This window comes from Centrocercus urophasianus, unplaced genomic scaffold (genome assembly GCF_019232065.1).
Source record: "Centrocercus urophasianus isolate 14NV4802_14NV808 unplaced genomic scaffold, USGS_Curo_1.0 seq_12, whole genome shotgun sequence".
NCBI lineage: Eukaryota > Metazoa > Chordata > Aves > Galliformes > Phasianidae > Centrocercus > Centrocercus urophasianus.
This window is the reverse complement of record NW_024884364.1, coordinates 29,463,824-29,491,062: the sequence shown is the minus strand read 5'-3', so window position 1 is coordinate 29,491,062 and position 27,239 is coordinate 29,463,824. Positions and strand designations below refer to the sequence as shown.

General features: G+C 44.2%; 2 protein-coding genes across 23 annotated transcripts in view; both read right to left on the bottom strand.

Moving 5' to 3' along the window:
- On the bottom strand, positions 1–8,878 carry SMIM11 (small integral membrane protein 11). The gene is made up of 5 exons (XM_042810902.1): positions 8,857–8,878; positions 8,684–8,749; positions 3,626–3,741; positions 1,927–2,107; positions 1–186 (listed from the first exon to the last, which is right to left on the bottom strand). Exons 1-4 carry the CDS (start codon positions 8,873–8,875, stop codon positions 1,940–1,942), a joined length of 369 nt encoding a protein of 122 aa, XP_042666836.1. The 5' UTR covers positions 8,876–8,878; the 3' UTR covers positions 1–186; positions 1,927–1,939.
- Positions 8,879–11,068: 2,190 nt separating this feature from the next.
- The window catches only part of KCNE2 (potassium voltage-gated channel subfamily E regulatory subunit 2), an 88,792-nt gene continuing 72,621 nt past the window's right edge, over positions 11,069–27,239 (bottom strand). For 13 of the 22 annotated variants that reach the window (XM_042810039.1, XM_042810040.1, XM_042810049.1 and 10 more), the window contains 2 exons: positions 12,809–13,643; positions 11,070–12,054 (listed from right to left, as the gene is read on the bottom strand). In XM_042810039.1, coding sequence (XP_042665973.1) covers positions 11,659–12,036 — 378 coding nt within the window. In that variant the 5' untranslated portion in view covers positions 12,037–12,054; positions 12,809–13,643 and the 3' untranslated portion in view covers positions 11,070–11,658. The other 9 variants (XM_042810050.1, XM_042810052.1, XM_042810056.1 and 6 more) reach the window with 9 other exon arrangements.

Below are 27,239 nucleotides of genomic sequence, written 5' to 3'. Positions count from 1 at the left end.
ATACAAATGTTTTCTTTATTGCATAAATAGAAGCTTAGATATTTTGCTGTACATACAAAAAGTTGAGATACAATTTAAGTGAATGTTACTCCGGAGGGTTTTATTCCTTCGACACATCCTTCATCTACAGGAAGCCTTCGTTCTCCCAGGAAAGGAATCCAAGCAAGCTGCCAAGTGTCACAGAATCTGCAGGGTGGGGAAACAGCAGTGAGAACAGCAGGCATGATATGCTAGCAGCACATGGACTAAATCTGCCTGCCCGCGTGGCAGGCTGCAATCGGAGCTAATCACAGCTCTGCAGTGCTGACACGGGAGAACATTTTTAGGGCAGGAGAAGTCACCCCTTCTTGCAATCCCATTATAGAAAGATGTGCTGACAGTCCGAGAAATGGCAGAATTTAGGAAAGACTTGGCCTCTGGTGGGCCACACTGGGTGACTAAGAAGACTTCAGTCAGATTTGCTTTAATGTCAGTCATTCAACAAGGTCAATCTCACATGCCAGACCACGAGGTCTTGTGGGATGAGCTCCTTACCCTGGTTCAGCAATCCCCCGGGCTACAGCCTTTGCCAGGCAGAACTCCCTGGGGCCTAACACAGAGCACAGTAAAGTCTGCTCATTAAAAGTAGCAGCCTTGCTCACTTGCAGGGCAGCTTGCCCTTGTGCCCACCTCTCATTTGTTTAGCACTAAAACTATATAACTTACTCTGACCTATTCAGCATAAACTGAAAGAAGTCTTCTCACAGCATGTTCCAGTGGCTACCTGGACCAATTTAAAATAAAAGTTTAAAATGGCACAAGTCTGCACAGGCACAAATACTCAACATGATGTAAACAGGAGCCTGAAAAACTCTGTATTTCTTGTTTTCCCTGTGCGAATGAAACACTCTGTTCCCATGGTTATTTTCCGGCCCCATTTCTAGTCACAATTTCCAATCTCTGTTGCAAGAAACAAAAGTGATAGGTTTGAAATCAAAACTAGTAAACATTTCTAAAAACTGAAACCATCTTCATATGGGAGGTGATGACCTCAAAAGGAGAAAGTTAGTTTTCTAGTTTAATAAAGTGCAACATTGTTATAGCGAACTCCCACTGAGTTTACAAAGGGCAAGCAGGAATAGAATTCCCATTTTGCTGCAGAACAGAGAAATGTGAAATGAATTGATACATAAATCACACACCAAAAACTCCGGGAGTATAATCTTAGCACTAGACCACACTCATTTTGCTAACAGACTTGATTCAATGATTGCTTAAACTTTGAAGATACTGGGAAGGAATTTAGCACATGGCAAATGAAAAACTAAAACTTTACTATACTTTCAATGTTCATTTTGCCTTTTTTTTTTTTTAAATGTAGATAGCTACTTTTTTTCAGTGAAGTATATATGATGGATGTATAACCTGAAGCAGTTTTATTACCTTGGGAAGCTTCACAGCATGAGGTTTGGCCCTTCAAGCTAAACTATCAGCAACTTGTCATGTATTTAACTAACATGGAATTGGAGATTCTTTTCAATGTGACTTATGGCCAAGGAACCTTATTACATCATCTTGTCTGGCATGCCTCTCACACAGTTTTTGCCCAACTTTAATGATTTCTTTATGTATCAGGACTTTCTGTGCAACTGGTTGGGCATACAAAATTGAAGGAAATTAAGAACAGAAAAAGAATATTGTGCTAAGATCTCTGAAACCCCAAACAGTGGCTGACAAGTTGTCTGGTACTAACTTCATTTCTTACAAAGAATGGGCATGGTATGGGTATGCAAATACAGTGAAGCATCACAGGAGACACATACTGAATAACTCAGATAATGGTGACACTTCTAACCACACAACCCAAATGTACTGAAGCCAAAACATAATGGGGATTAATATGGCAATGCCACTATGAAATACCAGAATGTCAAATGAGTTATATACCTGACAGATTCCTTTAATCACCCTTCTTCTCTGCTTCTCTTTTCAATTTCGCTTCACGTTCCCTCTTCAATTTTTCTTCAAGTTTTTTACTCTGGTACATTTTAACTCCAGCAAATGCTAAGCAAAGAATCAGTGTTTTAGCTGCCAAGATGTACATCAGCAATGGGAAATTCTCCAAAGCCTATAATAAAAAACAATATATTTAAGCGGTTACTGGAACTCTTGGACAATTAAAAATTAATCTACAGGGATGCTATACAGCTTCTTCCAACAATGGCATTATTCAAAGCAATGGTAATGTTCTTCTGTTCATACTTTTTTTCTGCAGGGCATTTTAAACTAGGCAGATTGTCCAGGGAAAAGGCCAAAATGCAATTCACTGTACTCGAGTTTGTATTTGAAACTCCCTTGTACAGGTCTTTCTTGTTTCTGTCATCTTTACTGTGAATGTAATATTGGCACAACCTGAAGTTGAAAAAGGGAAATAATTGAGTATCTTAAGATGCTTATAAAAGGTGAAATGCATCTGAACAATTTTGATAGGAGTGATGGAAGCATGCATATCAGCTATCAGATACAGTGCCTGAATACACTTTTGTCCACCTAGAAATTTTAATCCAAGACAGTTCTGCAATTTGCCCAGGTCTGTACCATTAAGTACAGATGACTGTCTTTGAACTACAAAAGATATAAAAAGGATGTAGCCTACAATGATTCAGTTTCAGCAGTTTTTAATGTCTGAAGCCAATAAAATTGCACAACATATTTCAGTGTTACAAAAGCACACTACTCTAAGTGCATATGGAGCAGAAAATAAAATGCAAACGGGTAACACTGTGAACTAAAATACAATGAAAGCTGCAGAGGCACTCAGTGAGAGATGTCAATTTCAGAAGGATACTGAAGGTACACAAGCTTCCCAGTACCCTGTTTCAAAGAGCCACTTGGCCAGCAGGATCATTCTGGCCTTTCAGTGATGCACAGTAGGTTCACAGCTTAAGTCCTCCCATAGCAAGTATCCCAGTAGCCCTCTGTAACCTCAGAAGGCCTTCCTGCACCTCATAAAGTTGTTTGCCCATTGTTTAAATACTGTATTTAAAAAAGCCTTACATCCATACTCCATTAGCATGCCCCCTTAAAGTCTGCAAATGAGACCTCAAGTGGGCTCTTATAGCACTCCTCTATGCAAGCTGCATGTTACCTTTGACATCTGGTCACTTCAAACCAATTCTGCAGAAAACATCATTTTTACTGGCAATATCTTTAAACCACAGCTCTGCTCTGCGGAAAGGCAAAGCCAAGGTCTGTGGTTAGCACTACTTTTATGATAAACAGACTAACTGAACAAGTTATAACTGGTAGCGAACAAGGCTCCAACATTTCTGAGCCTTACATATGTACACTTATGCTTATGGCCTTCACACCCCAAAAGATAAAGCAGAGAAACCACACTTTGGTAAGGAAAGGTGCTGAGGAGAGAATAGTCTGAGAAAATCCTAGAAAGAGGAAAGCCAGAGGAGAGGTTCAATGTACAAGGCCTCCATCTGCAAGCCCTCTGGGCCTGAGGTACAGTGTGGTAGTGAAGCCATCACCTAGACAAGGGAAGCAACTTTAAAACAAGACTCACCCTACCATATCTTAAACCCATCTCCTTCAAAGACCAGAAGTTCACTCTCATATGACCATGAAACATCCTCACCTTCAAGTTAAACGCCACCATCTTGACTGAAGGCCGATAATGCCTGTTCTGAAGCAGGCTGTGACCAGCACCGACAAGTGTCACACTTCTAAAGGCACAATCCAGGACAGGAGCATCTTGAAGAAATGGAAATTTAAAAAGAATTAGCTCATCTATTTCTATTCAGCACGTCCACCATGCATTTCTCCAACAGTCTCATCTGCAGCTAAGTGCCTGGCAGGATATCTGCGCCACGGGGTTCAGCAATGACCAATGCGTGCCTTTTTGGAGCTGAATGACAGGAACAACATCCATGCAGGGTGCTGCTGAAGGACAGGGGTTTGATGGGCCCAGGCAGGTGCTATACTTGCAGAGAGGGGAGGCTGTGCTTTCACTGTGCATAGCAGATCTCAGCAGCTGCCCAATCAAAAATGAAGCACTGGCTGCTTTCAAAGGCACGTGTGCACACCAAGCTGCCTCACTCAAGACATCTCAAATGTAGTGGACAAATAGCACCCAGAAGTGCCATCTTGTGGATTTCAAGCCTATCTGCCCTGTTCAAAGCCTGAATGCCTAATGGATCCTCCCCATCGCTGGAGGCTCTGAAGACCAGGTTGGATGGTGCCCTGGGCAGCCTGAGCTAGTGGGGGGGCAGCCCTGCCCAGGGCTGGGGTTGAGGCTGGGTAGGCTCTGAGGTCCCTTCTAATCCAAACCCTTTTGAGATTCTATGACACAGCATCATTTGCATCAGTTTTCTCTCATTTGCTAACACACTAATTTTTCTATACAGCCCGTAACACCTAAGCGAACCAACCAAGCCACAGATCCCACAGGTGGCCAATATACATTTCAGAACTAAATTTTGGGACTTGGAAATGCTCAAGGGATACTGACAGCTGAAGCACACAGCCGCAATGCTGCCCTTTGGTCTGTGCTGCTGCTCCACCAGTGCTGACACTGTTTCAACTGCTGGATTTCAAACTCGGCACTTTCCTGCCTGACTGCCTCGGCGAATCTCCCGTAGGTGTAACAACAGAGTGACTGCTGGAGAGAAGGAAGAAGGCCAACAGTTTAGTCCAAACCTTTACTGGCAGCTGGGCGGAACAAATCACCACCATACCACAACAGCTGTTTGTGGCTTGTCTTCGTAACAAAAACAGAGACTCAAATAAATGTTCCTGCTGCTCCTGAGCTGCTCAGATGGCTTCTTCACAGCTAACCACATTTCTCCACCTAAGGGATTGCCATGGGGGGACACCACAGGAGACCCCAAGCAGAGACTGGGAGGGTCTGTCAGAACAGACTGATTCCATGCATGGTGTGCTCTCCTGCTTTCCCAGTGCTCCTGTGCTTCACCCCTTGCCTTTGCCTGGGCTGAAAATGGCATGCTTTCCTTTTTCCCACTTATCCCATGTAAGTTACTTAACTCAACTGACCCACTGAGCAAGGAGTGTAAGTTCTGATCACAAAAAACAACGGATTGCCTGCAGAGAGAAAGGAGAAGAAAACACCTTCCAGTGTTTGTCATGTCCAGAATGCAGACATAGTGAGCACAGGACACATACCCCTGGCCCAAGCTACTGCACGTGGCTAAGATGACAGCAGCAGGGCTCTCTTGGCCCAGCACCAGCATGAGAGCTGGTCATCCTTAACTGCTCAGGGAAGCTCTCCTGTCTATCCATAGACCCATCCTCCCAAAGAAGCCCTGACAGGAGTATTAGCCAGGGTGGAGATGGCAGCTTGTTTAATACTACATGGCTCTGCACACACCGGGGATGTTCCAGGATTATATCCTACTGGAACAGATTCAGGAACAGCAGAACCTGTGAGGTCAGCTGCTGCTAGCAAGATCTAACTGTATCTAAGCAATGATGCAGCCAACTCATCATCCAGTATTTACTGTGTTGATCCTTAGTTGTGTAGCTCCCTTCTCCTGTTGATAAAATGCCTGGGTAGCTGTGAAGTAACAAGTCAGTAGTGTTTCACATCCCCCCCAGAAAGGCATTATAACTTCTGATGTTTCGGCAAACATTACAGTGTAAATACCCCTGCCAGATGGGCACAGCCAATATCACCTATCAGAGGTGGTTTTTGGTGTACAGTCATCACAGAATCATTAAGGCTGGAAAAGACCACTAAGATCATCTAGTTTAACTGTCAACCTATCGCCACCACACCCACTAAACCATGTACTTCTCAGCAAAATCCAAGTTATACAACCCTGGCCTGATACGGAGGGACTGAACTGCCCAACTGGGGTTTGTATCCTCATCCTGACTTTGGTGGGGGCTTCATCACTATACAGTCTTCATTCTTCTCCTAAATTACTCTAAATTCCGTGCTTCAGTTGGAAGCAGTTTTGTGACATGCTATAAAGAGGCATGAATTCAAAAACATGCTAGCATCTGGCATATGATGCTCAAAATGGAGCGTAGAGATTTTTATGTATAGAAAAAGTTCCAGACCGAGCAAATGCCATGTGAGCCCATCTGAGGTCTGACTGCAGGGTGAGAATCAGCATATAATGCATGCACTCCTGCAAATGCTTGTTTGCAAGTCAATTACCTAAACATTCAGCACAGTGCTTCTTCAATATTTCTGCTCTGCTGAGAGACAAGCATGAATCTGCCTGAATTTGCATCCGCTAGGAGTAGCTGTATTGAAGTCACAAAGCAAATAAGGAAATTCTTCCTTTTTTCCTCAACTGTAGCGTTTCAGTCCAAAATGCTTTCTGCGAGAGCTGATACTTCTGATGATCTGTCCTTACAGAGACTTCTACGACTGGAACTAAAAGTGGAAGCTGCTGCTCCCTGTATTCCCACACCCAACGTCACCAGCCTCCAGCAGTCAAGCACTTCTCTTAATTTCACCTCTAGAGTGTTCTGGTCTCCATTCCAATGCAGACCTTATTGAAGGCAGTTGAAATCCCATGACAGAAAAAAAATAATGGGTGGAGCTGCATGGGGCAAGGAGAAAAAAAATGGCAGGATTCACTTCACATCAGAAAAACAATGCTTGTTAGCGCTGATGTTGCCAATTCAGAAGTAAAAAGCTCGTGCACTGTACTTTCAAGGTTGTGATATCTTAAAAGCAAGCAGGCAAATAAGCAGCTGAAGTTTCATGTTTGCCTTTTCAGAGGCAGATAAGGCCAAGATAAGAGTTCAAAACATCCACAGCCAGGCATTGTTCGTTCCTTAGGAAAATGCAAGTTCCCTTAACAAACAGCAGAGTGCGGGCCCCACAGAAGGTCACTGTTACCTTCATTCAAACAAGATCTCATGCTGAGCCACGTGAGAAAGAAGCAGGAGCACTAGGCTCTGCCTGAAGCCCTGTAAGAGACGTCATGCCCTATCCATCACACACTTGTAAGCTTCTATGCAGGGCAGGGATAAAATGACATCACTCTCACACATCTGTGGCTTTCTTTACTATCACTACCCTATTTACACTCAGACCTCCATTAAGCAGATCAAACTACTGCAGAAGAAAAAGGGAGGAGAGAGTTTGCCTGTGCTGCACCTTAGTGCTGTGCTGGATCAGCAATCCTGTCAGTTCTGGATGCTGTGAGGTCTGCTGGATCCAGAGCTGGTTGTCAGGGTCACAACACAGCCCTAGAGGCTTGTGTCCTCACCAGGGCTAATGAGCTCCCAAGGAGGGCTGCAGCAATTCCCTGAGCTAGCTTTCAGATGGTGCCAGCCCCAGATCTCTGCACAACATTGTGCAACACAGACCACCCCGTGCAGACTGAAGAGCTGGGCCCCAGTCAGTGGCAAAGCACAGAATTGAATCCAGGTCTCTCAACCACTGAATTATAGCTGTACTCTACCACAGCAACCACATCACAGCCCAGCTACTAACGCCATTGTTTTCTTACGCAGCAGCAGAATATTGACTGGGCTGCATGCTCAAAGAAATTCCTACCAGGCAACTGAGAACTCACAATCCCACTCAAGCTGTCTTGGCTGAGACTCTCAGTCAACCCATTAATAATTCCATCCACCCTACAGAAGGGGACCTGAGACATTTTTCTATTGACTGGGGATTTTGAAGCACTTCTTATCCGCCTTGTGAGACGCTATAAAAGTAACCTGCTGGAAGGCCTTGGAAAGCAGCAAGCTGCCAAGGTATTTAAATGGAGTGATGGCTGAATATTCTCTGAGCTACAGAAGGGGTTTAATTCCACCTGTTTATATTGCTGCTTATTTTTCAGGAAACAAAATGCATACTTCTCACCTGGACTGTCACTGGAAGATCTACCTCTGCACTTGACCTGTAGCAACACTTAGCACCTCAAAGGTATGATCATGCCTCTTCCTCAAGAAGATGACTACTGGACAGAGGGAAAAAACAGTAATATGGCACAGCCCAAAAACTACAGAGAAACACAGCTGCAGCATGTGTGAGCCAGAGCTGCTGTGCTAAGATCCATCACAAACCACTGCCATTGGATGCAATGGTAATATTAAGTCAAAAAAAGTCAGACCTTTAGAGCTTTCATGAGACCATAAGCCAAAACACCACAGAAACAAAGAAAAACTTGGTGTGGAAGGAACCTCAAAGCCTACCCTTCATGGGCAGGGCTGCCCCCACCAGCTCAAGCTGCCCAGGACCCCATCCAACCTGGCCTTGAGCGCCTCCAGGGATGGGGCACCACAGCTTCTCTGGGCAGCTGTGCCAGCACTTCACCACCCTTTGAGGAAAGAACTTCCCCCTGACATCTTACCTGAATCTCCTCTCTTTTAGTTTAAAGCCATTCCCCCTTGTCCTATCACTATCAGGCCATGTAAAAAGTCAGTCTCCCTCCTGTTTCCTTCACTGAAGCTCCCTTCACTGGAAGGCTGCAATGAGATCTCCCCAGAGCCTTCTCTTCTCCAGGCTAAACAAGCCCAACTCCCTAATACTTTCCTCACAGAAGAGGTACTCCAGGCCTCTGAACATCCTTGCGCTCTCCTTGGACTCTCTCCAACAGCTCTGCATCCTACTTGTGTAGGAAGACCTGTGCAATCACTCAGTTCATACCATTCCCAAACTACTAACACCAGCACCAGGCACATGGAAGCATAGATATGTAAGGCCTACCTATCTGTTGAAGCTGCAACAGAAATATTAACAATTCCTCTGGCAGCTCCTCGCATGTTCCAAATGCTGTCAAAGCAAAGCACACAGCAGACAGAAGCATCAGCGGTGGCACCCGGATAAAACCCTGACCGACCCAACACACTAGAACACAAACAGCACATCGCAGGCTCCACCTCGGATGGCGACCATCATCACCCCAGCCCCGGCTGCAAAAGCGCTGGGCAGCTCCTGGTGCCCCCCCGGCAGCTCCCCTCGCTCCCCAGGGCCCACACGGGGCCGGGCAGGCCGCGGGGCGGCGGCGGCGCGGGCCGTGCCGGGGGGGGGTACCGCATCACGCCGTAGGGCCCCGGCCAGCCCGCCGCGCAACTCGGCCCTGCCGGCCCGTCCGCCTCGGAGCCAAGCGGGAAAGGGCGGTGGGGAAAGGCTCAACAGCGCGTCTCCCTACCTCAGCGGGCGGCCATTGTTGTGGGCGGGAAGGCATGGCGAACTACATCTCCCAGCAGCGCCCGATCCGGCTCGGCCGGGCAGCCTCTTCTCTTGCCCGGGTCGGGGCTGGGTGTGCTGGTAGCGGGCTTGCTGGGAAACGCCAGGGCGGCGTTGCTGGCTGGTTAAATAGTGCTGAGTGCTTCAGGTGTGTACATTGTTAGCGAGCTGTTCAGTTTCTGAAGTTCCCCGTGGAAAGCTTTGCCTTCACTTCCTCAGCTGTTCCCTACCACGGCTTCAAAGGCAGCACCGCCCCATGTGACATGGAACCTCCAGCCACAGGAGGTTTAGTTTGGATATCAGGAAAAACTTCTTTACAGAAGGGGTTGTAAAGCACTGGAATAGGCTCCCCAGGGAGGTGGTTGAGTCACCATCCCTGGAAGTGTTTAGAAACCATTTGGATGTGGTGCTCAGGGACATGATTTAGCGGAGGGCTGTTAGAGTTAGGGTAGGATGGTTAGGTCGTCGTTGGACTGATGATCTGTAAGCTCTTTTCCAACCTGAGTGATTCTAGGGTTCTATTCTATGATTCTAAGACAGTATGTTAAGCGGGCTGTCTCTTTTCACCTGAACTAGGCCAACTTTTGGGCTTGCCTGGGCTGCACTGAGTATAGAGTTGTCGTGAGCTGCATATACGTTATCTGGGCTGCTCCAAAAGTAGTGCCTCCAATTTATTTCCAGGGAAACTACAACAGATACAAAGAGTACAATAACACTGTTCAGTAAATTGTCAGCTACAAAATACTGTTACAGTCACTCCCGTTAACTGTGTGTTTTCAGCAGCAATGAACAGCTTGCTGTTGTAGTCAAAACGTGTACCAGAACTGCCATCATGATGGCATGGGCCATGGGGTGGCTGGGTTGGGCCACAGGTTGGACATGCCTGATCTAAGGCATTGCCCACATGTCTCAAGGGCAGAGTCAACTCAGGTGCTTGTTCCCATTTCAGTGTCACAGCTGCCCACATGCAGATCAGAGCACAGCCAGCAATGGAAGCTGCCTTTCGCTTTTGGTGGGGAGCAGAGCCTGAGCAGGTGCAGCTGTTCATGATGTTGGCACATCTGCTAAGGTTCACTGTGGCTGTCCCTGCTGCCATACCCTGTCAAAAGATGCTCTTTCCCCAGCTGAAGCACAGCATGTGGCCCAGATGGCCACCAGAGTCCCTCTAGCTGCTCAGTGGGCCCATTAACTGTGCCCTTACAGCCTGTGGTCATCAAAGGTAAGTAGTAAGGAATGTCCTTCCACCTGGAGGGGAGCAGAGCCATAACATGAGCATGTTCTGGAGCACAGCAACAGCTGTTATGCCATACCACAAGATCAGGCTCCAAAACAAGCCAAAGCTTCCAAGAAAAATAAGCTCTTTTCTTCATCATTTCTTCTTGCCCACACAATCGACAGCCAGAATGAGAACTTCAAGTTTAAGCAGTTTAAGTCTGGTAATATGAATAGAAGATAAACTTAGAGTAAAAAGGAACACATTCTAATACTAGAAGTAGTACTGGCTTTGCTTCTAATTATTCCCCAACAGCCAGCCATGACACTTTAGCAGCACAGGGAAGATAAACCATCTTTACAACCTGTTTTCTGACTGGTGCACACCAGTACCCAACATGGGAAACATTAGAAAGCATAACAGTTGAATAGCTTTGATAGCTGGTCATAGAAACCCTTGCACTGAAAGATATATAGCAGGAGCATGATGATCTACACTAGGCCTTGGCTAATAGGAATGCAAGAAATCCCTATCACCCAGCTTGCATTGCAGATAAACAGATCAATATGAAAAACCAAGAAACAGCTGAAGAGACAGCTATGGACTTCAAGAAAGACACTGACACTCTAGAAGCTGCTCTGGACAACCAGGATACTCTTAGATGAGACTGCTAGTCTGGCTATGCTTTTATGATAAAACAGAAGGCCATGAATCATTCTTTGTAGCCAATGAATAATGAAATTTAAATGGGAGCCAGGTCATTAAAATAGCAGTTTGGATTGACTTGAACATGTGTAGATATAGGCTCGTCCTGTGATTCATACCATAACACATTGTTCAATCAATAGATAGAGGGTCTGGTATTTTATTGTACAGTTTCCTGTTATTTTAAGATGGGTTTATGTCAGACATTGGGATCTGAATCAGGACTTTTAAACACTTGAAAACTCCTACTGTTCATCTGAAGTTTACTGCTCAGTAATCCAGATCTGCTTCTCGATTTCAAAAAATTGCTAAAAAATTCAAGTTATTCTCTCCATGACTTTATTTTCCTGAAGAGCAGAATATCAAAGCAGAGCAAAGTCATGCATTTTTCTTGGGTGCTCCTCAAAGCAGCTGCGCCAGAGTTCTCAGAGGAAACAGTGATGTTGATTTCTTCAGCAGCCCATTCTAGCTCAACCTGTGTAAATCTAATGAACAATTTCTCAGCTATTTGTAATTCCAGCGAGTTCCCTAAATGTGACTTCATGATTTCCTCTTTGCTGATGTTTCTGGAATGTCAGGGTGACGCGGGGCTTGTTTTGTCCCTTGCACCAAAGTTTTCATGGACCACACACTTGAGACCTTCTCGATTCAGAACCTGGCTTTTATACTTCTCACCCCAGTCCTCCACGATGTACTGATGGTAAGGGTCTTTGGAGTGTTCTCGCCTCTTAGATTTCACGGTACTCACCAAAATCGCCACAATAATGAAGGAGAACATTCCAATCATCACCATCAAATAAAGGATAACATAGTCAAAGTTTTCAGCATCAACCTTGGCTTGCAGTTCATTTGCTGCTTCTGTCATGTTTTTCCTCCAGCCATTCATGTAAGTGAGAAAAGTTTCCTTGAAAATATCTTCCACTGCCCACGTGAAGTTTCGTATTTCAGCCATCCTTGCAAGTTACAGCTGCTAAAGACAACATCATACTTATTTTAATCAAATAGCTACACTATAACAATTACATTGGTTTGTTTTGTATGCATTATGAGGATTAAATAATAATACCTACTAGCGAAAGTGTCAAAGCTGATTTTAGACAGCTGAGAATCCTTATATCAGAGTGCTTCAACATGTTTAGAGACCTGAAGAAGTCCCACTCCTTACTCAGGTCATTTTCAGTCTTTGGAAGGCAAGTATGCCTCAGTGAAGTTCAGTGAGTCTGGGCCTACCTGACCCATATTACAGGCATCCAGGCACACTGATTTTCCTGTTGAGATAAAGACTAAAGAAAATGTTCTTCAACCAGGAAGGGGTGCTATCCATATTGGTCTACCTTCCTTTGCTTCTTGGAATAGCTTTGTGATTTCAGCATGCACAGAACAGGTATGCACACACAGAGGGACACAGGTACATGTGCATGTAGATCTCTGTACAATTATACACACATGCTCAAACATATGGGATAAAGGCAGTCTAACGAAAGGAAGCAAGCTATAAGAAAACAGAAACCCAAACTCTCCTGAAACTTCTTTTTTGTGCAAAATCTCTATGCTTTTCATAGAATCATAGGATCACTCAGGTTGGAAGAGATCTTAAAGATCATCAAGTCCAACCACGACCTAACCATACTACCCTAACTCTAACAGCTCTCCTTTCATTCAGAACAACAACAAAATCAGATTTTTCTTTTATAAAAAATAAGGACTTAGCAACAGAAACTTACCTTTCCTGTCTCCTTCAGTAATGAGATTCCCAGTAACAATCAGGATTTTGAAACTCCGCCGGATAATACTGCGATACTCTGGAAAGAGAAGAGCTATCTTAAGCTTCAAGTAGCCTCCAGCTTGCACAAGGTTTTGAGCACTTGCTTGTTAATTAAGTGCTTTCTACTGCACACTTTCTGTTTATATTAAGGTAAATGCTAAATCTAATCTCACCTGGAAAGTCAAACATTGGCTGACAGCTTACATCAGTCATCCTGTCCGATGCTGAGTGCTATAATTTATTCTTATTACTGCAATTTCATATATTGTAAAAGAACACTGCAGCGCTTTCTAAGGATAAACATCTCCAGAAGTTTATGGTTTGGCATTTTTTGACCTAGAGAGAAGAAAAGTAAGGACGTGCTCTACAAAATAATGAATAATTCCCTTGGTTGATACGGGCACAAGAGATTGAGCACTGAGCAGGTACTATGGAAGGTCTTCCATGCTGTTTGCAACCAAAAGGAAGAATTTTGTGCTCCTTTACTTCTACTAGGTCACCCATATGGGTTTTCTATATCCTTTCTCTGTTCTTTTTCTCCTTGTTTTGTTTCACACTTCCCTCATCCTTTGCCATAAACAAAGAACATAACCTTTCCCTCCCTTTCTCCTAGATTCCTCCTATTGTTTGGTTTTCCATTCTTTCACCAGGACCGTGGTTGTCTGTGACCATGAAGCCTATACTGCAAGAAGCGGGTCTGCAAACACAGCCAGGATCAGCCTCCCCAAACTCTGCTGCTTGTGAACTCTGTTGTTTGTGTACGTCACCCGTGATCTGGAGCAGGAAACAAAAACCTGTATTAAAAAAGAGAGAAGAATTAATTAATGTTGATTTTATTTCTCAGCAAATAGCACATGATGACACCTAACTGAAAAGCACTGAGTCACACCTTAGAAATAGCAACATGCTTAGTGAAGTGAGACAGCTTCATCTTTAGTCAGGAGTGCTTCCCGGCTCTGGTGGAGATATTCAGTGGAGGGGGATTAGGGTGGAGATGAAGATGTGCACAAAGTGCCCCACAAGCAAAATGGAGAGACCCTTTTGTAAAATATATCTGCATTTTACAGGTAGATATGCCTAAGCAGTTTGCAGAGAAAACACTTTCACAAGTAGCTCTGCTTTGAGGGAGATAAAGCACACGTGGACAACCACAGAATCAACAGAACACATGAGAAAAAGGGAGATACGTTCTTGGTACTGGGACGCATTAATCCCTGAGGAAGTCCTGCTAGTGCCGTGCTGCTGACACTGTCATGTTTACTCCTATAATTTCTTTTGGATGATTTTCTGTACATAAACACCTCCCAGCATGAAGGCAAGCTGCTGGCAACGTCTCCTCTCTGATCCCCCACTTCTCTCTGGAAGTTTCCCAAATGCCCTCTGCTGGGGCCCTTGAAGTCAAGGTAACTGGCAAGCTGGTTCTGTTTGCTTTGGTGAAATCTGAGAGCCAAATAGATTGCTGCAAGTCCAGCTTCCTGCTTTACTTAGCCAGGGATGTGCCCTGCTTGGCCCTGGCTGCTTGAAGGCGGTTGGAGCCACCAGCATGCTGTTAGAGGAGCTGCCAAAAGCAAGACGAGCCACAGCCCTGGAGGTTAGGCTGCAAGAGGAGTATCTAGGGAACTGCTACCCTGGGCTGCCAATAGACAGCTCTTCAACCAGCCTCTTCTGATGTCTGTTCCTGACCGGTCCCATTTGGCCAATGCTTGCAGGTACATGCTTGCACAAACACACAGGTATACATACATATACAAAAGTTGCATATGTTGTCAAGCAGACGTTAACTGCCTACTCAGTTCTTAACCAAGTGAGAAGAGAACTTAACCGCATGAGAACTAAGATTAACACAAGATTAGGGGACAGACTCAGCAGCATCTGTTGCAATAGGACAAAGGGAAACGGTTCCAAACTAAAACAGTGGACATTTAGACTGGATATACGGAAAAAAAAAATTTACAGTAAGAGTAGTGAGGCATTGGAACAGGCTGTCCAGAGAGGTGGTGGATGTCCCATCCTTGGAGACGCTCAAGGTCAGGCTGGATGGGGCTCTGAGCACCTGTTGGAGCTGTGGGTGCTCCTGTTCATTGCAGGGAGGGTAGACCCCATGGCCTTTAAGGGTCCCTTCCCACTCAAGCAACTCTGTGGTTCAATGATTGTTAATAATAATCTTTGTCCCACAAGCTTGAACATTTTTCTTCAAAGAAGTTTACTCAATCACCTTCTGGATAATTTTCCGTCACTTGTTTCTGCATAAATCTCCATCATTCTTTGAAGTAGAGTATCAAACCTCACACTTTAGTTGTAATCAGCAGCTAACATACTTAAATACTGATTCAGATACATTTATACACCAATTTTGCTGTTTCCTTCTCTTCCCTTGCTTCGCCTTGCCTCACCTTGCAATTAACTATATATAATTCATGAATTGTAAGAGTACCTGTATAGGCTTAATTCTTAGAAACAAAACAATGTATTTGTTAAGCATCGTTACTGAAGAGATATGAGTATCCTCTAATACTTACCTATGTGATTTTCCTTCAGTATTTCTTCTGGCTAAATCATAATATTGTATTATTCACTGTTCTCAGACCTTAAATCTTTGTACACGCAGCCTTAACCAACAACCTGTTCAGCCTTTAGCTACTGATATGCTGTATAGTTAACCACTGGTACTTAAAGTGCTGATAGCATTTCATTACTTTCCCCACTGCTTCAAACTTTGTACCTTCCTCCTAGATTCCTCCTCTTAGTTATATTAGCTTCATAGAACACTTGTGAAATCAGCAGTTCTATCCCTAGGTCTGTATGCTTCTTTTCAAGCTGTTCTTCAGAAGATCTCCCAGTTAAACAAAAAGACCTACCAAGGCCATTATGTTATTATAGTTTTTCTTTAACTGTGACTGCCAAAGCCTTTTCTCTTAAAATTACTCAGGATTACATTTATTACTTACATTTGAACTCTTCCTTTACACTGATTTTCCTTTATAATCCATTCTTTTAATACATATTGGGATGTTTGTCAGCTCTTATGGCTTCTCATGATGCTGTTGGCAATTAAAGGTATTGCCTCTTTACCTTACCTCTTGTTTTGCACCTGTCTTCTACATCTCTTACCTGTTCTTTACACACATTCTTGTGAGGAGCCTCTGCAGCAGGCTGGTATGTGCTAGCTACCACCTTTCCAGCACTTCCATCTTCTGCTTCTGTTTGCCATTCCTGTAAGCAACTCATTATCGCTTAATGTTCTTTCTACACTCACCCAAAGCGTAGTGGATACTGTTTTCTTTCTCAGCATAAGGGAGTTCTGGTTTGTACATCTTTTCCACCAAAGAGCATGGTTTTCAGCACAACTGGCAGCTTTGATGTCTTGCTCTGTATAGGTTGGATTTTCTTTTGAAGTGAGGTAGTCATTTCTCAATTGTTTATTTCTTATGTAACTGTTCTTCTATCTTTCAGGGAGTAATGTTTACAGTTTTCAGACTTAGCCTATTTTCTTGGGCCTTTTCTTTTTGCTGCAGGGCAAATACATTTTCTGATTCAACAATTGTGATATTCTGCTTTTCTGTGAAACCCTGAGTCTTAGTTGTGTGTCATGCCTATTATAACGCTTTGAGTATACATTTGAGTAAGTATTAACTCCATTCACACAGGATTTCTGTTCCTTCAGTTCAGCAGAGAAGCAGTCTTTTTGTTGAAATGCCTTGGTCAGGTTCAAGGTAGTTTACAAGGAGGCCATATGTTCAAGCCCAGCCATGGCAAAGTTTAAGGGTAAAGGGCAAGTTAAATACAAGCAGAGGAGTTGTATGTCTTAGAGCTGGAAGTTAAAACCCTTGGAGAAATGGGAGCTTGCATATGCTGGCCCCCATCAGAGGCTTCTGAGGAGCCTGATCTGGTGGATGACAACCCTGCCCTCAGCAAAGGATTTGGAACTGGATTATCTTTAAGGCCCCTTCCAACCCAAGGCATTCTACATTTCACTGATTCTAAAGGTTATCACAGAATCGCAGAATGGCTGAGGCTGAAAAGGGACATCTGGGTACATTTAAAGAGCCCATTATTTAAAGAGGACCATTGGCTATTGCTTTGGTCTTTAGATACGCCCAAAATGATGATAACTTGTGAAAATTACCTCTAAATATTATAATAACTGTATAATGATCACTCCCTCTTCACATCAGAGAACCAGCATCAGGGTGCACTTTTCTTAATGCCTTGTATAGAAAGAGTGAAAGTAGTGCAGAGAGTGGAACGGCCCATCTGGAATGGTCCCGTGTGACTAAGGAAAAATATATTCAGCAAACTAACATTTTTGAGTCATAACTAAAGTGAGAGGAAAAATATTCAAAAAGAAAGTGGATTTTAAACAAATTTTGTTATGCAGCCCAAGCATAGGCAAGGCTGTGAGGAAAACCCATTGTGTCTCTGAGATAGGAACGTATGTTATCAGGATGCATTCAATATTGAGGGACTCAAGCTTAATCAGCTTCTCCAACCCTGAAAGCTTAAAAGAAAACAACTGTGAAGAAAAACCAGGGCACTGTGTCTAGTGCTAGGACTGCACAGCAGCTGATATACAGGCACCTTCCACCCTGCCAGGTAGTGCATTGCTTCCCCCAGTCAAAACTGCAGGGGTGGAAAAATTATGCTCAGGCAGAGATTGCAATCATGCAGTTTTGTTGCTATGGTTTATAGTCTTTATGCTCTGAGGAAAGTGTAGTCCAACATGCCTGCAGGGCAGCTGCTAAATTCACAGGGCTCCTTGCTATTTCTCATCTGCATCCCCACCTTATCCACAGAGAACGCTAGCCTCTAAGTGACCTCCAGATCCAACACAGGCAATGGGAACGGCAGCATTCTTCTGACTGATTTCTTTGTTTAACAAAACCCCTGTCATGGTTTTGTGATTTTTGGTTTTCGATATTCCACATCACATAACGTCATGTGGGGCACTGGGAGTTTAATTGTTAATGCTCAAAGTTTACAAATATTCCAGAATATTGGCAGTCCACCTGGACTTGGTGGAGAATGCGGGCAGCGATCCCGCTACCTCCTCACCTTGTCTGGTGAGGCAGAGGGAGAGGCAGGAAAGGGGATAAGTGAAAGAAATGGGAAGAGTAAAAAAGCACGTGGCAAACTATCTGTCCAGTGGACAACATGGAAGATAAAGGGAAGACTGTAGATGCCACCAGGGTGCTCCCATCAGACTTCCTCCTTTTGGTGCAATGATGCCTTGACTTGATGGAGCTCCAGGTGGGACAATGTAAACACAAACAGGAGGACAGGGAACAGTCAGAGGTTTTCTAAGAGGCTCCGGAGAGACCAAAAAGAGATTACAACCTGCTGCTCTTGCCAGTGTCCCCCTTGATGATGCCAATGTAGAGCACAGCTGAGATGTGGATCAGAACAGAGATGGCCAGATTTGATGCCAAGGGCTGCTTCTCCAGAGATGGTTATCCACTCCAGTTCAATTAAAGTCCACAGAAGTTGGTGTGGAACTTGGACAGAACAGAGAAAGGAAAGCCAAAACTGGAGCTGGAGTTACTGTTGATACCCCTTCTGCAGGGCTTGATGTTGTTAACTCACACGTCTACAGACTTAAGGACTAGTTGCTGGAAAGTGTCTCATATGAGTGAATCATCTTTTTATAACTCCTCAGCAAAACAAATGGTCTGATTCACACGGGCAGGATAGTTCAACCGTTTCTCCAGGAGAGTTGCTCAGGCTCCTCATGGCAGGAATGCATTTCAAGAGCCATTTTTAAATGATGCTGTTCAAAAGAGAGAGGGCTGAAGTCAAGGATTAAATCTTACAAAAATTACAGGACACACTGAAGCTTTTCAAGCTCTGCTGGAAGCATTTCCTTGCATTACCAAGACTTGCCTCATCTCACACTTGATCTTATCCCTACCAGACACGTTTAGCCAGTGAACAGGACCTGTCTTCTACAAACAAGAAATGCTTCCACTCAGAACTGGCTCCCGTGGAATTCTCTCAGGTCACTCAGTAATGCTGCTCCATTTCCTGCAGCCATGCAAGGAAGCACTTGTGGAGCAGCACGCCTTCCCAGCGGTACCCTCAGGAGTTGGTGCATGGCAGAAGAAGGAAATTGAAGTTCTTGCCCAATAGCATGCCTATTTCCTCTCCATCTAGAGCCCAGCATACTGTTTAATTTAATGCAGAGTTCAGCTCACCATTTCATGTGTGAATTCCAGGGAGTGCACCAGAGCCTTATCCCACCCAGGCACCTGGATCACTGGAGGTGCTGCATCACTGGAGCTGCTGCTGGCCTCCCACACCAGGAAGACTGAAGAAGAAAGCTGAGGGCTTTGCTTCTCATCCTGTGGCATTTGAGCAGCTTTGTTATTGGCATGGTCCATACAGCAGCAGCCTGCATTGAGTGCTTGTACCATGTTACCCTATGCAGGCAGGAAGAGGTCAGCACTAAGATAAGGTCGTGTTAAAATGTGCTGCTATCACCACATGGCTACTGGACCTGTGTGCAGCCTGCTGGCAAGCTTAGTTTTTTGAAAAAAATGTCAAGTTAGGTCTAGAACTACTGTCTATTTTGGGTTTACTTGTACTCCACCAATGCATGTTAAAAAAATGCTTTGAATTTTTCCCAACCTGTTGGCCTTGATGCAGCCAAATAGAGGTGTTCTTTGGTTGTACTGGGAACTTTAATAAAGCTCTGTTATCATGGCACCATTCATACTACTCATGGAGAGATAATGAAAGGGGAAACAAAAACCAAGGCAGGAGATTTTTCTGAAATAGAAAAACAGGGTGAACGCTCCACACAACCCTATATCATATCATCATTTCATTACACCAACTTCACTGTCAAAGGAAGGTATATTAAACTGGTGTTTACTTTTCCAGAAAAATCTGTGTTTTACACATAACAATGTATTCAGGTCACTTAGGCTAAAGCATATCTTGAGGCTCTACATGTCCCCAAGAACTTTAAAAATTATTAACAACTGATCATTGCAAGTCCAGTGGCAGGGAAGGGAAACAAGTGAGTCAGCACATGAGGTAAGAAATAATTGCTCATACAATTGGTGCATGTTGCATGCACATAGTCACATTTATTGTTTTCTTAGCTTTCCTTGACCTTGGGCCCATTCACTTACATGGCTGAAATCCAGCTGTGTGAACTGGCTGTGCAATCTGCCCATCTTCAGCTCCCACACAAAGCAAGCACTCATGCCACCAAGTGGCAAGCAATGTCCACTCACACATGCATGTTTTCACCATGCCGGCATTCAGGAGCTTACACTGTCTGCATAGTGTTGCTTACATCATCCCTGCCAGCTGACCATATCACCAGTTGCAACTACAGGACAGGCATGACAGTTTGGGTTTGCAGGGCAGGACTCCCAGGAATGTGGTGGGCAGGGGGACGAGGCACCCTGAGTACACTGTACTGGGCCACATGTCTTATACCTGGAGTGTTGTGTCCAGGTCTGGGATCCACAGTACAAGACAGATGTGAACATATTGGAGAGAATTAAGGGCCACAGAAATGATGAAGGGACTGGAGTGTCTCTTCTATGAAGAAACACTGAGAGAGAGCTGGGACTGCACAGCCTGGAGAGGAAAAGTCTCAGGATGGTTTAATCAATGTGTACAAATAGCTGAAGGGAGGGTGTAGAGAAGACTGAGCCAGGCTCTTTTCAGTGGTGTCCAGAGCAAGGACAAGAGGCGTGAGTACAAATAGAAGCATAGGAGGTTTTGTCTGAACATCAGGAAGCATTTTTCTACTGTGTAGATGATAGAGCACTGGTATGAGTTGCCCAGAGAGGTTGTGGAGTCTCCTGCTAGTTAGAGAGTTGACACGGCCCTGGACAACTTGCTGTGCGTGGCCATGCTTGAGCATGGGGTTGGATCAGTCTCCAGAAATCTCTTCCAGTTTCAACCATGCTGTTGTTCTGTGAGGTTCCAGACCCTCAGAATGGTTCCTGTGTCCAACTGCTCCATCATCACTGCCTTACGTATAAAACCAAGCTGAAGGCTGTCCTGTGTAATGTCACAGTCCAAATATACAGCATCTGGTTGTTTCCCATCCTCTTCATGGCTCCCCACCCTCCCCATGGCACTGGTTTTATCTGTATTAGTCACCTGTTTCACTCATCTGTTTTCAATTTAGGGTTTGCACCTCACTGGGAGCCGCATATGCTTACTCTGTAAGGCCTTATCTTGTTGCCATGGAAGCCATCATCAGAGAGCTTCCTTCCCTCCCAGGCAGGCTTCCAGTAGCTTTCCTATAGCAGAAAGCACAGTCAGCATGTGCCTAAAAGTTTCTCCATTTGGAGGTACTCCTTTGCCCACCTATTACAGCAGTGATGCCTGCACCCATGGCAGCCAAAGCCATGCAAACACCAGCTGTATTAGTAGGCATCCCATGGGTGACCACATAGGGCCTGGTCCACAGACAGCACTTTTGGGAAGCTCTGCAGGCGTGGTTTTCAGACCTACCATGGATGAAGAGAATTTTCGGAATCAGAGCCTTTGCCTGGAGCTGGAGTGGATGCAAAAGGTTATTCTAGGTGAGCTTCCTGAGGGATTTCAGCTGATAATTTTTTTTTGTCCATGTAGCAACCTCTGGAGAACAAGAAAGTAATCTTCTAATTGGATTCCATCTGATTAATTGCCCTCTTAGGTCTGCTTATGTCCAGTGCTCTAGAAACCGTACTCTGGCATCTTCATTAGATTTTATATTAAAATCTATATTAAAGAGACAAAAAATGTTGCTTCACTTTTGATTTCAAAAATACTGTGACTATGGTGTCCAGGAAACTATGCTGTAATAATTGTGGCATGGAATATACATCAAAATCATGAGAATGCTTTTTAGTGCTGCTTTCTTTTAGTTTCAGGCAGTGGCAGTACCTCAAATCAGCTCCTTCAGAAAAGCTGAATTTAGCACATCTACTGCTGGTTTTCTCTCATCCTTTCTGAGATGAAAGAAAGAGAAGAAATTAACATTTTACATAAGAATTGCATCACTTTTAAAACAAATCAGACTTTTCACAGTGCTCAAGAATGTCTGCGGATCCACATTATTGGAGCATGCACTTTTTTCTGTGTGCAAGTGTGTGATTGCTATGGTTAAAGTAAGAATGTCTTTACAATATTTCCATCTCATACTGATGTACCTTACCCTGCTTGACCCAGATCATTCAGAGTTCTCATCTTCTCTCTGGGGTAACCACTGTCCTTATCCCATCATCTGTTTGAGAGGAACCTGTTCACAGCTGCATAGAATGCAGCAGGGTACAGCAGCCTGAGGGCAGGTTTAGGTCTCAATACCAAGGCTAGGTTGGATGGGGCAGTGGAAAACCTAATCTAATGCCTGATCTAGTGCAGAAATCTTTGAACTAGGTGATCATTGAGGTCCCTACCTACGCAAGCCATTTATGATTCTATGATCTCTATGACAAGAGTACTTCCACAATCGGACTCAAAATGTTGAATCAAACTCCTGGTTTTTGCTCTTCTGCAAGGAGAACCATACCTCATGTACTTGCAGAGATTTACATTACCACCAATCCTTCTCCATTCCCAGTTCTGCCTGCAAGCTCAGTCTTACCTTTGAGTCCAAAACCAGCATCATACTGGCTTAATCTGAGCTTATACCTGCTACATGCAACAACATGCTAAGCACAAACAGTGGCATGTGAACCATGGGACTGGATGTATCAACCGCCAAGGTATCTTAAATGCTGGAGGAGAAGAGTCTTAAGACACTTATGTGCAACATGACAATGTATTGTCTAATTCAGGGGGGTCCTAGATCTTCATTTCAAAGTACTTACTGCTATTGTAACAGCAGGAAAAAAAAAAAAAAAAAAAAAGAGGAAAAAAAATAGTACAAGATTTCTAATGCAAATTTCAGCAAAAGTTGGCACTTAGTCCCGCAAAAATTAGAGAGAAGAGTCTAATAGTCTGAAGTCGAGTGGGTGTTCATTTGTCTGCTTGCCACCTCCTCATTTGCTCCACATGAGCTGAGAATCTTCAGCTTATTGTCCTGGAGAGCTGGGAATTAGTAGACAGTGAGGTTGTCTGCCTGGTTTTGAACATGCATGTCTCAGCTGAAGGCAGCAAGGAAGGCATTCCAAGCTAAAACAAACATCACTCTGCTCTGTCTTTTCTACGACTGAAATTCTGCAGCCAGATATCACATCTGCTAAACAAGCACTTTTTATGGGATACCTTTTAAAACTGAAATTCTCCATTTAATCAAAGGTGCTACAAAGAAAATCAGCACTAGTGGTAAGGGGAGAGCAGATAGAAAGGCATACATAGGAACTATTTCAATTAGAGAACCTGTGTGATGTAATAGCCACTGTTTTGGCATGCAGTGGACCATTTGCAATAATGATGTGAGTGAGGAAATGGTCTTTCAATCATCATGAAAGAAAGCAATTCTCAGGCAGAAGCACCATCTGCTGGTGGACACCAATTCTATTACTTCACTTAGAAAATTTACAGCATAAGCAACAACCTTCAGAGATCATTAATGTGCTTAGGGGGCTCTTTGAGACCTTAATTCAAGTCCTAAATGTAATATTTACTCACTTTCCACATCAAAGCCCTCATGGCTCTATGTTACTCCAGCCTCTAGCTAAAGAGTTCCATAAGCAAACAATTGCTTTAACAGAAGAAAAAGGGTTCTCAGATTTAAAGAAAGATCAAGCTTTCAGCCTCCTCTCACAAAAGTCAACATGAGAACTTTCACTGCCTCCCGAGTGCCACAAGAGTTTCATCACTGACAGCAGATAGTTCTTAGGACTGGAATGCAAAGGCTGTATGTGCCCCATTGCCTATGGGGGCTTTTGTTACCAACAAAAGGAAATTTCTCTCTGCCCTGACACATGGAGTAAGGGCAATGTACCATGCATCTTTCAAGAAAATGTTAACATGTTTTCAGGACTGAAAGGGTGAGTACATTTTGCCCAGCAGATATGTTGAATGATCAAAAATTTGCTTACACTCCAATCAGAAGGAAAGGTGAAAAATATTGTGTTATGTATTATCCAGGATACAGTTAATATGCTTACCAGAGGCACTATTTTGAGCTAGGTTCCTACATTCTTTCATTAAAGGATTATTTTGGTGGCATAATTCAGGTGCATTGCTTCACAAAGGGACAGACCTGACCTTTCTGACCTCAATTCCCTGAACTTGGGTATGGTTCAAAATATGAATCCAGACCTGGATTCAAATTCTGCAGATCATCAGTACATAAGAAGCTGAACTTCAACTGTACTTATTCATCCTTCATCTTCTTGGAAGGCAAAAAAGATAGACTTTTTCTTAGAACTGATCTATAAAACTTGATTATTTTCTGCTTTCTCTATTCAGATTTTAGTTTTGATAAGCCTTGTGCTCACTGATGAGAATTACCGTAAAGCCAACACACTAGCAAAGTGCTCCAAAATGGGTTGGAGAGAGAAGTGTGTCACCTGTATGCCCACTCATCAAGAGGACCAAACCTGAGGGGAGAAGATCACTTGCTTCAAAAGCTCCATATCTGTCTGCATTTGGCACACATCTCAAAGCCATGTGCCTGACCTGGAAACCTGGCTGAATATCATCACCCATGACAAGGAAGCTAATTAGATATAAAAATATTTGGGGCTTTGGAGTGCCTGCCAGTGAAGCGAAAGTGGATTTAATGTCTTCCAGAGATAGTTTTTCCATAAAACAGAACAATGGGATGTCTCTTCTTTTCCACTTGGAGTACATGGAACACAACAGATGCTGCAGGTCCCTCCAACCTCTCCGGCATTATTGCTCTAAATAATATTTCCCGTTTGAAGGGGCAATTGCAATCTTATTAAAATAGCAAAATGTTTATCTTTCCCTTCAGATGTCAGGCCAGTAGCAAAAGTCAGTCAGCATTCTACAGTGAATACTAAAATGGGTTCTGCTCATTTCTTTCTCCATGTAGATGCAAACTATGAGGCAAAGGGACAGGCCATGCAGAAATGGCCATGAAGAAAAGGCAGTGGAGGAAAAAATGATGCTCTACTACAGCTTCCTCACAAGGGCAGCGCTGAGCTCTGCTCTGTGTGACAGCGACAGGGCCTGAGGGAATGGCATGGAGCTGCGTCAGGGCAGGGCAGCTGGGGGTCAGGGAAAGGCTCTGCACCACAGGGCGGTGGGTGTGGAATGGGCTGCACGGGGCTGTGGGCACGGCCCCCAGTGCTGGAGTTAAGGAGAGTCTGGATAACACTGTCAGAGACATGATCTGATTTTTGCAGTGGTGCTGTGTGGAGCCTGGAGTTGCACTTGGTGATCCTTGTGACTCCCTTCTAACTCGGGACGTTCTGTGATTCTATGATTAAGCATTTTGTTTGCATTTCTTGCACTGACATATATAGTTCTGTGTCAAAGTTTTTTAACCACAAGACCAGCTCAGTCTTACACTCTTTCTACTGGATTTTTTTTACAAACTCAGCGTATTTTAAGGCTCTGTCTTTTCTGAAGGTATTTGCTGAAAATACAGATACAGTTTTGCTCACATAGCTCTAAACAATCTGGAAGCTTCCAGACGCACTGCATGTAGTGTGAGATGTTTTTCAACACGTTGGAACCTTGAAGGGAGCTTTATCTCACCAAGAGGGAACAGCGTGAGCCATACCCTGCAGCAACCATAGCCGATACGAGACTTAGGAAGAGTGAGAGCATTGTTTCTGAAGGACGCAGAGACATACCACCCAGAGACAACGCCTGGCTACCAGCAGAGCTGTCTTTGGGTATGCTGTCCCACGAGGCCCCATCTTACACCTAACATCATGCTATGCAGATGATAAAAGTCTGCTTGAGAGGCCCCAAAAATCTGGCAGTGCTCTAGAATTTCCCTTGATCTTTTACACGAGGACCCCTGTTATTAATTCAGAGCTAAGCAGTATTTTTAATTGATCATTAATATCACATCAAAGGTGGCTGAAGCTCACTTCACGAGAGGAGTAAGGACCAAAGGCTCATCTGAGCAATCCTGAGCTTTGTGAAACTGGAGATCAGATGCTGTGTCAGGTATCATTAATAATGCATTGAAACCAATTATCCCATTCAAGATTGAAACCAATTATCCCATTTAGCAGGAGGAATTAAGGAGTTCAGAGCCATCTTTGCAATAGAATCTGATCCTGATACATATCACTGTGTACCTGAGCTCTCCATACGTTAGCTAGGATCCCAGAGCAATGTCCCTAGTAAATTTTATGGCACCGTCAATACTAATAAGGGAAACAATGTCAAATGCATATGCAAAATGAGGTCTAAAATCACAGCCTGTACAGCATCACAATAAGAAGCAGGCAGAGCACAACAATCCCCTTTCACAAAGAATTTTTTTATTACAAAATCCATTTGCTTTTCACCCCAGAGAGAACAGAAATAATCCATTTTCCTCCTGAAAAGGGAATGGAGTCTCAAGTCGGTGGGTGGGGAGGGGCATGGGGAACCAGAAGGGCAGTCTGAGTGCTGCCTGAGTGACCAAGGAGGTGTGAGATGGGTCTGTCCAAATCTCACCCTAACGTTTTGACAAGCTGGTGAGCTCCTTGTTTTGTTGCTGTTTCTTCAACCAGTTGTCACAGTGAGGGACCCAGTTCGTAGAGAGTATGCCAACAAAATACTGCCGTTGTAATCTGGAGAGCAGAGCATACTCCAGCCTGGCGCTCTCTCTCTTGTTTGACAGGAGCTCTTCAGTGTGCGTATGAACAAGTTCAGAGAGAGATCGATCCAGCCAGTAGAAGAAGCCAAAGGCTCGGCTCATGCAGGTGCCGTTTTCAGAGTGACCACACCGTGTCCCCACAGAGCTGCACTTCCATCCCTATGCTCCTAGCAGAAAGGCATCCAAGTGGTGGCAGCTCATCTGCATGCCCATAAATACACCTCCCTCCAGCGCTGCTCTAACCCTTACTTATATGGTTAGAGCTGGCAGGAAAATAATTCTGACCTTCAGTTGCTACCAGTCCACTCAGTCCAGGCCCGGTGAGGCGAGTACGGATACTCATAAAAAAACAACAACTTGTAAAGGTCAAAATTCAAGGTCTGCTGCTCATTACTAAGAAATAGCACCAGAAACCCTCCTCGTTTGCATAAAACATTTCATGCTGAGACCTGAAACGTCCTGAAAACAAAGGTAAGCACCACTAGCTCCATTTCACAGATGGAAAAGCGAGCCGATTGCCAAGACCACACAGCAGGAATGTAGCAGTGCTGAACCAGATCAGGCTCCTGGCTGTCTAGTATTGCCCTGCTGGACCATAGCTCCAAGTCTGAGTGATAAGGGGACAATGTGTGGGGTTTTGTTTTCCCTCTGCTATTAAACATAGTGTCTCCACATCAGAGAGATCAGCGCAAAGCAATGCCCACCTTCC